At 28.5% G+C, this 9,938-nt stretch overlaps 2 protein-coding genes across 5 annotated transcripts in view; one reads left to right on the top strand and one right to left on the bottom strand.

The window, feature by feature from the left end:
• The window catches only part of LOC145197651 (17-beta-hydroxysteroid dehydrogenase 13-like), a 6,341-nt gene extending 5,158 nt beyond the window's left edge, over positions 1-1,183 (bottom strand). For 2 of the 4 annotated variants that reach the window (XM_090088392.1, XM_090088396.1), the window contains exons 1-2: positions 1,023-1,174; positions 117-203 (exon numbers count right to left, since the gene is read on the bottom strand). Coding sequence is in view for 1 of the 4 variants with exons in the window: in XM_090088391.1 (XP_089944517.1) it covers positions 1,023-1,158 (136 nt within the window). In the remaining 3 variants the exon portion in view is untranslated. Of the gene's footprint in view, positions 1-116; positions 204-1,022 lie in introns of all 4 variants that reach the window. The other 2 variants (XM_090088391.1, XM_090088393.1) reach the window with 2 other exon arrangements.
• Positions 1,184-8,486: 7,303 nt separating this feature from the next.
• On the top strand, positions 8,487-9,051 carry LOC149888735 (uncharacterized). Its single transcript, XM_090086731.1, has 2 exons — positions 8,487-8,755; positions 8,880-9,051. Exons 1-2 carry the CDS (start codon positions 8,655-8,657, stop codon positions 9,049-9,051), a joined length of 273 nt encoding a protein of 90 aa, XP_089942857.1. The 5' UTR covers positions 8,487-8,654.
• The last annotated feature ends 887 nt before the right edge of the window (positions 9,052-9,938 follow it).

Here is a 9,938-nt window from a genome sequence, read left to right as displayed (position 1 = left end):
TGATCAATGCCAAAATTTGCTTGATTCTGTAATTCTTAAATTATATAACTCAAAAATATATAATTCCATTACAATAAAGGTTGTCAATTTATATTTTGAATTTTCCATAAGCATACCTTTTTTATTTTACTAGATTGCCAGCATCAAAGAAAACAATCAGATCATCAAAAAGTGTTAGGTTGAGTGGAGAATACACATCAGTTCTTAATAAAACAAATTATTAAAACAACTTGCATTAATTTATTATGAGTTGAGAACTAAAAAAATGTTGTTATAAAAACATTTCACTTGATTGATAAAATTCTCCAGCTCTGCGATGCCGTAAAGAATCCAACAACACAGAAGTAATTAAGTGAGGAAGTTGAAAGTCTTGTTTAAAAAACAAATATTTTTAAAAAATAAGTGGCATCAAACTGCCAGGCAACTGCAATTACAATCAGTGTTAAACAATTTACTTGTAAGTTATTTGATATAGTTGGTAAGTTGAAAATTTAAAACTCAACACACTTTACTTACATCAATTACTTGATTTAAACCAGCTGAAAGAGATGGTTATATTATATGTATGTAAACACTATCATCAGAAAGTTTAAGGCAGGGAAGTCAAAGTGTAGAACTAAAATAACGGAAAGAACTGAAAATTCAAAAAATCTGTTTTACTATATTTTTGTAAAGTATATGTAGACACTAAATCCAGTTATCTTTTATTTAGTTATCTTTTGTAAAGTATATGTAGACACTAAATCCAGTTATCTTTTATTTAGTTATCTAGTAACAGTTATCTTTTATTTATATTCTTGTTTTAGAAAAAATTTGCAACCTGCCTCAAAATTTTTGTTGGTAGTGTGTGTATTATCTATAAATTAACTTGTGCTAGTTGAAATATAAGCTTAATTGGGAAACTCAACAAATATACATACATACATACATACATACATACATACATACATACATACATACATACATACATACATACATACATACATACATACATACATACATACATACATACAATAAATTACCTGTAATTAAAACAGATTTTCCATTGAGACTTTTTCTTTTAATTGGAAAAAACTTTCTGTAGAAATGCTCAAAAAATGAAAGCACGACAACAATAGCAGTTGTTATTATATTCATGACCTCAACAAAATTATTCATTATATCTTCACATACTGTAAAAAAAAAAAAAACCATATATATATATATATATATATATATATATATATATATATATATATATATATATATATATATATATCACTGTCTAATATAAATATATAAAAGTTAACTTTTATAAAAAAAGTTAGCTGTTACAAATAATATAATAAATTCATTTTTCTGATGTTTACAAAACAGAAAATGTTTAAATACCTAAATTAAGTTTTAAAGTCCATAAGAAGTGAATTGTATAAGTATGCTTTAAATTAACTAAACATTTACTTTTATAAGGCACTATCTACTTTTAAAATTTCAAGGGTTGTAAGAAAAAAGAAGAAGAAAAGAGTTTTAAAGCTTTACATATATATTTATGTTATATCAAAACTATTTGAGCTCATTAAGTCTCATTGGTCAATTTTTTATAGGTCTAAAATCTAAAAATATTTAAACTTAAAAAAAAAACAAAAAACAATGTTTTCTTAAAATGTATCATTTTCTTCCTACTATCAACTATGATTTTAACTATTGAGACAGTTAAATAGTGCAACTGTTTGATCATGCCTAAACTCATAAATAACAGCTTAAAAATCAGCCGTAATTTATTATCTTCAATAGATTAAGTTTAATTAACTTATAGTTTACAAGTTTCGACACCTTTACAAGTTTCACAGCTATTTGAAAATAACTAGGCCATGGGTTAAGAATTTAATTTATGAGTTTTGGGATGGAATTACGTGGATGGTCACAACTGTGAAGGCAATTGTTTTATATTATCAAACTTCTTCATCAAGAATTAGTAATAATACAAAAAACTTTATTTTTTAATTTCATTATTGAATTATAAAATGAATGTGCATCAAAATTTCAATCATTGAATTTGAACCCAAAATCTATTGCATTGATGTATAAAAGTTTAAATTACTATTTAGGAGGAAATAGTAAAGTAGTCCTGTGTCTTTTTAACACCGCCTGAAACTCCTTTAAAATAAAAAAATAAAAAAACTGAAGCTGTGAATACGTCATCGATCGAAGAGAGGCTCTTTACACAAGAGTCAATGTTGCTATTCACACGGCGATCTTCTATTTGACTTATTAAGTAAATTTTTCGAGATCGTCCGTGTTTTATAGTGAATCCAAATCCGGATTTCGGAATTTCGGAATTCCGAAATTCCGTCCTATTTTGAATTTTTAAAAATCCGGAATTCAAAAACGCAAATTCCGTATTTTTCGAATTTAGAAGTTCGATTATTTAATTCTTTTTTTATTTTTGAAGTTATTTAGAACTGTTTTTATAAAAATTTCAAAAAAAACTTTTGTTTTGTTTTTATATTATGTATTTCTTCCGTTCTAAAAATTTTAATTTTTATTACTAAAAACGTTTTTCAACAACAAAGTTGTCATCCTCAGTAGTATAATACAACAGTTTTTAGTAATAAAAATTTTTAAAACGGAATAAATACATAATATAAAAACAAAACAAAAGTTTTTTTTTGAAATTTTTAGAATTTCGAATTTAGAAGAACTTTTACTATAGATGGCAGCATTGTGTACTTTCATTGTTATAAATTCAAAAAATTTAAATTTTAGTAGGCTTAGGCTACTGCAAATGCATTAAAATTTTTTTTTTAAATGAAATATTAACATTAAGAAATGAAATTGTATGCAGAGCAGACAAAGTAAGTCATTATATTAATTTTATGTTTCAAAAATTTTGTAGAATTACATTGTTATTGTTTTAAATCCCAACCCAAGTATGGTAGATAAATCTGAAGAAACTTTTATGGAGATTTCAAAAGAAAGCTCATCAAATTCTGTGTGGAAATATTTTCTACGAGGGAAAACAAATCAGGTGGCGAAATGCATGCAATGCAAGCAAGTTTTAAAGATATTGGGTGGATGTACAACTCCCATGCACACACATCTTCGTTCTAAACACAACACAGTTTTGAACAAGCGAAAGTTTGATGAAAATACAACAGCTTCTACATCTGACAGTAACGATAGTGTTGTGAGCACAACCAGAAAAACGAACACGATCATTGATTTTTTCAAGTCAAAAAAAGATGAAACTTTTCCTGCCGTAGTAGCTAGAATGATTGCTTCTGATGGTTTACCGTTTCGTGTTTTTTGTACGACAAACGATTTAAGAAAATGTTTAACAATGCGTGGATTCGGTGATATTCCAAAATCACCCACCAGCATACAGAAAGTCGTGATGGATTATACTAAAAAAATTAAACAATTGCAAATTGCTGAAATTAATCAATTAAAAAAGAATTTATGCTTTAGTCTAACATTGGACGAGTGGACGTCCTCTCGAAATAGACGTTATATGAATGTTAACGTTCATGGGTCGAAAAATATCTGGAATTTGGGTCTTTCTCGAATTAATAGTCGATTTGCGGCTGAAAATTGTGTAAAATTGTTAGAGGACAAGTTAGAATCATTTCAGTTAAATATAAGGAACGATATTTCGTGTATTGTAACTGATGGTGCTTCTATGATGCAAAAAGTGGGTAGATTATTACCATGTGAACAAATTTTGTGTTTTGCTCATGCAATTCAGATTGCAATTGTAAATGTGATCTACAAACAAACAGAGAAAGAGGTAGATGAAGATGATTATGAGAGTGTCCTAGATCTGGACTCTGATGAAGAAGATTTAAGTGATGATGAAGGAATGCAAGTGGGGACGAGAAATGAATGTGATGTAGAAATTACTGAAAAGTTTACATTGCGAAATGTAATCATGAAAGTTCGGGTAATTGTTCGAATGTTTCGACATTCCCCTTTAAAAAATGAAGTGTTGCAAAAACATGTGAAGGAAGATCATGGAAAGGAATTGCAGCTATTGCTTGATTCGAAGACTAGATGGAGTAGCCTGATGTCCATGTTAGAACGTTTTAATCTTTTGAAAAGTTCAATAAAAAAGGCAATAATTGATATCAAAGCAGATACATTTTTGAATGATTCAGAATGGAATATAATATCTACAGTTTCTAGAAATTTGAAGCCTATAAAATTAGCCGTAGACGCGTTATGCCGTGCTGATGCAAATTTACTTTCTGCGGATGCAACATTTACGTTTGTGTTAGAAAATTTTGATGAGAATGAAGAAATTGGCCGTGAAATGAAAAAAGAGTTTGAAGTTCAAATTAATCGAAGAAGAACTGTGGTATCCGATGTTCTTCAATATTTGCATAATGGGGGTAAAACCAAAATTTACAAGAACATTTTGCGTCGCTCGAAAACTGAAATAACCAAAGTTATCATATCCCTAATCCAAAGACTTAGTGGTGAAGTAGCATTAGAAATAGACCCGACAGTATCTGAGTCTATTAAAATGGATGACGATAAACCTATCGGAATCATTGGAAACTCAGTTATCCTTGCAGGAAATTCTTCAGCAAAAGATAAAGGAATCACGGTCAAAAGTTCTACAAAAATCATCGATTCATTCCGAAATTCGCAGTGAAATGAAAATTTGGGATGAAGGGGGATCCCGCGGAATGCTTTTGGAAGATCTTTACAAAAGTTTATTAACAATTCCACAAACTAGTGTGGAGTCAGAGCGCGCTTTTTCCGCTGCAGGAGCATTTTCAACAAAAATTCGATCAAGGCTCAACGACAAAACATTGGATACTTTGTGCTTTTTAAGAAGCTTTTTCAAAAATCAAAATGAAAATTGAACTTTTATTTTGCAATTTTATTTATGTAGTTCAAAAAAATTTTAATATGAAATATTTCCTTATTTTGTAATTTGTTTTAATTTTATTGTTTTGAACTAAATACATTTATGTTAAAAAATAATGTACTTTCTTTTCTTTATATTTTTTAAATTCTTCTATAATAATTCCGGAATTAAACCGGAATTCCGGATTTCATCTCCTGTAATTCCGAAAATCCGGAATTCAGTTTTTTACAAAAAAATGGATTCACTAGTGTTTTATCATTCGGTCTTATTTTTATAAGATTTTTCATTCCGTAATTTCAAGGCTTTCATAAACAGGCCGCGACAGCTCATTTTCCGTAAAATTAGCGAAGGCCAACTTTTTTACGGTTAAAATTACTTTTTATCCTTGCTTTTGTAAACAAGTTTCAGAATCAAATAAAGAGCTTTAGAAGGACAAAAAAAAATTTTCATTAAATTTCGGAAGAAAATATTGTGGGAACTTTTTTTCGTTTATAAATAAGTTAATTGCAATAAAAATTTAAAGAGTTTAGCTAAAAATGACTAAATCTCATTTTCATAAACTATATGTTTATTTTAGCTGTTTAACACTTGTGATACAAATAATAATTTTTTTGATAAAAACAATTAAATATGTTAACTTTATTTTATTAGAATTATTTTGACTTTTTTAATTCAAAGTATTTTATTTTGAAGTTGAAAGTTTTGCTTGTTTTATTAAACATTCCTTCCCAAAATCTTCAGAGTGTTTTTTACAATAATTGTTTTAAAAAATAATTGCCAAAATGCAGCAAACTTTTTTAACACTTTGAACAAGCAATTGAACTTTACTATTGCAGTTAATAAAAATGTCAATTAATCCTCTATTGCACAGCAATGGTGAAACTTTATTCACAAGTGTCACTTCAAATATAAAAAAACAATAAATAACAAAGTAGGCTAAATTGTCAGAAGGTTCTCTTAGTTTTCCCCTGTTTAAAGAGCTAATCAAAGTTCCATATTTTTGAAACATATCAAAGGTGTCTGTTTCTTCTAAAATTGAATATAATTCTGGAAGTTTGTAAGCAATAAAACCTGCAATATATAAAAGCCCTTGTTTGCATTCATTTGGCAACTGAACCTCACAATTTTCACATATTGACATATCAAACTCCACATCAAGTTCACAGTTATCACAGTGGTGGTGAGCAGGAGGAAATATTGTAAAATCTGCTTGCTCATCTAGCAATTTTCCAGTTTTGTCAATTCTAAATTTTTGAAAAACATTTTGCACAGTTATCAGATGTGCCACCTGACTCTTGCTGATGTTTCCTAAACTGTTTTTCTAGTGCATCTGATTGCATATGTCCTAGCAATACATAAGATACACCGCAATTCAAAAAATACTTGGCACAGTTTGCTTATCTTTTAGAAGTTTTTTGCAATAAGAAATGTAGCTTTCTAAGAAATCTATTTGCCATTGAGTGAAGTAATAGGCTTTCTTTGAATATCATTTAATCTATTGACAACTGTTTGATATCATTTAATTTATTGACAACTGTTTCAATAAAAAGTGCAGTATCTTTAGCATCAGGAATTTTTACATGTAATGCTGCAACTGTTTCATCACAAAAAACTTTGAGAACTGATCCAAAACTTTGTTCTTTAATTGGTTTTGGTGACTAAAATAACTTGCTCGCTTAGAATCTGTTTCATTTAAATAGATAACTGACAGCATTCTTCAGTTGAGAATAATATTTAATAATTCCTTTGTTTAAAAAAGAAAATAAATATCTCCAGAATCTTCTAAAGTTACATATATTGAAAACTTAGGTACTGGTCCACCATGTTCATATAATATTAAAGATATATTTTTTCTTTTTCAACAAAATAAAATTTTTCTTCACAGTTATCATTGACTTCAAACTTTTTACAATTGAATTAAATTGAATAGCATCCATTTTTTTGAAGTTTTCGAACTCATCAGGTAAATTATTCTTTCATAGCACATTAACCCAGTGACATCTCGTTTTCTAGACACTATTGGAATACAAGACACTGGTATACCTTTAAAGACTGACTCTAGATACTCCAATATTCACTACACTATCCCATGATAACCTTTTCATCTAAACGAGAAGAACTATTAATTACTATTAGTTAATTAATTCCAGTTATACTATTACTGCTCCAAGAACTATAACCTTATTTTATCTTCACTTACTTTGAAATTATAGAAAATAATTTCATTTTTGTAAACTTCGTTTACGATTTGAGTCTAATCATTTTCTGGCGATATCAAAAATTTACTTCATATTAAAGAAAGAAACATTAAAAACACCTACTTTTATAAAACGAAACGAAATACAGAAAGAAATTATTTCGTTTTTTATTTAAACAAAATACAGACACGCAACTATTTCTTTAAAGTTAAATAATTTTACAGACCTGGAATCTTGCGACGCATTCGGCTAAAAGTTCTAAAACTTTTCTAAAAAGTTCTAAGACTGATTTTTTAAATAGTAAATTCTCCATAACAAAAATAAAAAACCTTTCTCTTTTTACTTTTCTTGATAAAACAGGTCCTATTTTTCCTAATTGTCAAAAAAAAATTAAAGTTCCTTCGTTCCTTAGTGTGTATTTTTAAATGCCCCCGAACGTCGATTATCTGCCCCCGAACGTCGGTAATCTTAAAAGTGCATTTTATTTGCATAATTTTGTCAAAACAACATTTTTTTTTGAAAACAAAAGAACAACGTTCTGACTGTATAGCGCACAAGTTTATGTTTACAAAGTAAGGTGAATTCGTATTGTATATAACATTATAAATAGGTTACATGGAGTTGTTTCACTATTTCGTCGCGTTGGTTTGACAAGGTTCTAACTGACATTTTTGCCAAAATTGATTTTATCATTTTATTAGACTATTTAAATCATGATGAACAAAATAAACTGAAATTTACAATTACATAGCGCATAACAAGCAAACTGCTAAAGTGCCAAAGTTCTATCTGCAACTTTATTTAACTAATATTTAGTATGACAAGGTTCTAACTAACAATAACTGCATAATCTCTTGCTGGTTTTTATTAACTAATTATTATGATGGAGAATTTTATACCCATCAAGAATCATATAAAAAATAAGTCTGAAAATCAACAAAAAGTGTTCTAATTTGATACCGATGTAGAATAAAATACCATTAAAGATATTATTTGAAAATTAAAAAAAAATTTTTTATAACGTTACTCAAATTGACACCATGTGCCTATGTGACAGGTCCTGTCACATTACAAACCAAAATGCTGGTTTCGATTAGCATAGAAGTAACTGTTATAATTCAAAATAAAATGGGATTTTTGAGCTAAAAGTTATATTTTTATATTAAAGTAATGATGTTTTTGCATTAATAAATTTACAAACTTACCGCAGTTAATGTAAGTACATTTCGCCGCGCCATTCCCTTACGGTAAGTCGATCTAACTATATTTTGCAGTACCTACCCCAAAAATTAAGTCAATACTTCTTTATTTTTTTTTACATATCTACAAAAATCAGTCGATATATGTGCACTTTGGAACGTTGATCTTACAAAGTAATTTATTTTAACTTGTCAAATCAAAAAAATCAGTAATATTAAAATTTAAACAACTTGTAATAAAACGTTTTTGTAGCAATAATAAAAACCAGGCTGCGTAGTTAAAAAAAGATTTAAAAAATGATTTGAAAATAATTTTTCTGAAAGTTTTTTTCGAAAGTTTGAAAGTAAAAAAAAAGACAATTTGAAAAGTATTAATTTTCGTTTTAAGCAAAATATCAAAAGAAAATGGAAGGAGTAGTGTTTGATATCAAAAGCAGTTACGATAGTGACGAGTTTGTTGCTCCAACCAGTGAAAGCGGCGAAGGCTGCTGTGAATTAAGTACACGGTTAGTAACCTAATATAACTTTTTTGTTTGACTTTGGCCATGCATTTACATATTAAAATAACTATATTTATAAGCTTCGGAAAAGTTGTTTAAAAAGATTTTTCTTTTTAACATGTTCAAACAGGAAGAAGAGGGGTTTTAATTTAACCAGAATTGCACAAGATTCTAAAGGAAATATTGTAGAAGAAGCTTTTGGAAACAATGCCAATGTTTATGTAGCACAGGCTGAAAGTAATTTTGAGATATACATGAATGTGAAACCTACGAATGATGCTAAATTAGTGACAAACAAGTAAGCGAAATATGTAGTGTTCCCCCTCGATCATCCTCTAAATCATAAATATTTTTAAATATATTTATGGATTGTTTTTATCATAAAAGTTTCATCTAAAAGTGATTTTGATATTAAAGTCTACTATCATATACAAAGTGAACCATTTTTAACCACTTAAGAATGATTCAATTAGTATATAATAATATACTAGAGATATTATTATCGACTAAGTAATATTACTCTTCTAGGGATCACGTTCAACAAACTATTAAAAAAAAAGTCCGATAACGAATATCTAAACCTGAAACCTGGGGATGTAATAAAAGAAAAAAGGCATATCAAGCTGGTAAAAATTATAGAAGTCGACGAGGGAAACAAGTACCGAATAAGATCATTCAAACAAAAAAAAAACTGCCTGGCAAACTGTAAGTACGAATGTGCTAAGAAATTATCAGAAGATGAGCGAAACGATATTTTTTTATCATTTTATGCCTTAAATTCAGCTACTGAAAAGAGGCATTTCTTTATTACTTCAACTGATGGCACAACCACTGCTAGACCAAAAAGAAACCACGAGGAAAACAATGATAGTAAAAATGCAAATAAAGAAACTGATGACCACGCTGAAAAACAAATTTGTTCAAAAAGGAAGTACGCCTATAGATATTTTTTTCATGTAAAAGGAGAAAAAGTTCGTGTTTGCAAAACATTTTACCTAACTACACTGTCAATTTCACAAAAGCCAGTTTACATAGCTCACAATACCAAAGATGTTAAAACAAATACTCCAGCACAAGATCTACGAGGTAAAATCATGAAAGGCAAACGTACACCGCACAGTGATGCCAACTCAGCTAGGGATCACATAAAATCTTTTCCAACAGTTGAGTCACATTATTGTCGTGTAAG

The sequence above is a fragment of the Hydra viridissima genome, unplaced genomic scaffold (genome assembly GCF_058129835.1).
Source record: "Hydra viridissima isolate aposymbiotic clone 2 unplaced genomic scaffold, HvirCarnegie_v1 scaffold_5, whole genome shotgun sequence".
Classification (NCBI taxonomy): domain Eukaryota; kingdom Metazoa; phylum Cnidaria; class Hydrozoa; order Anthoathecata; family Hydridae; genus Hydra; species Hydra viridissima.
Note: the sequence above shows the minus strand (reverse complement) of the source record. Positions and strands in the feature narration are given on the sequence as shown.

Coding starts and splice junctions, on each gene's coding strand:
- LOC149888735 (XM_090086731.1), top strand. CDS start 8,655: ATGGAAGGAGTAGTGTTTGATATCAAAAGCAGTTACGATAGTGACGAG. Junction 8,756..8,879: donor TGCTGTGAATTAAGTACACG/GTTAGTAACCTA, acceptor ATGTTCAAACAG/GAAGAAGAGGGGTTTTAATT.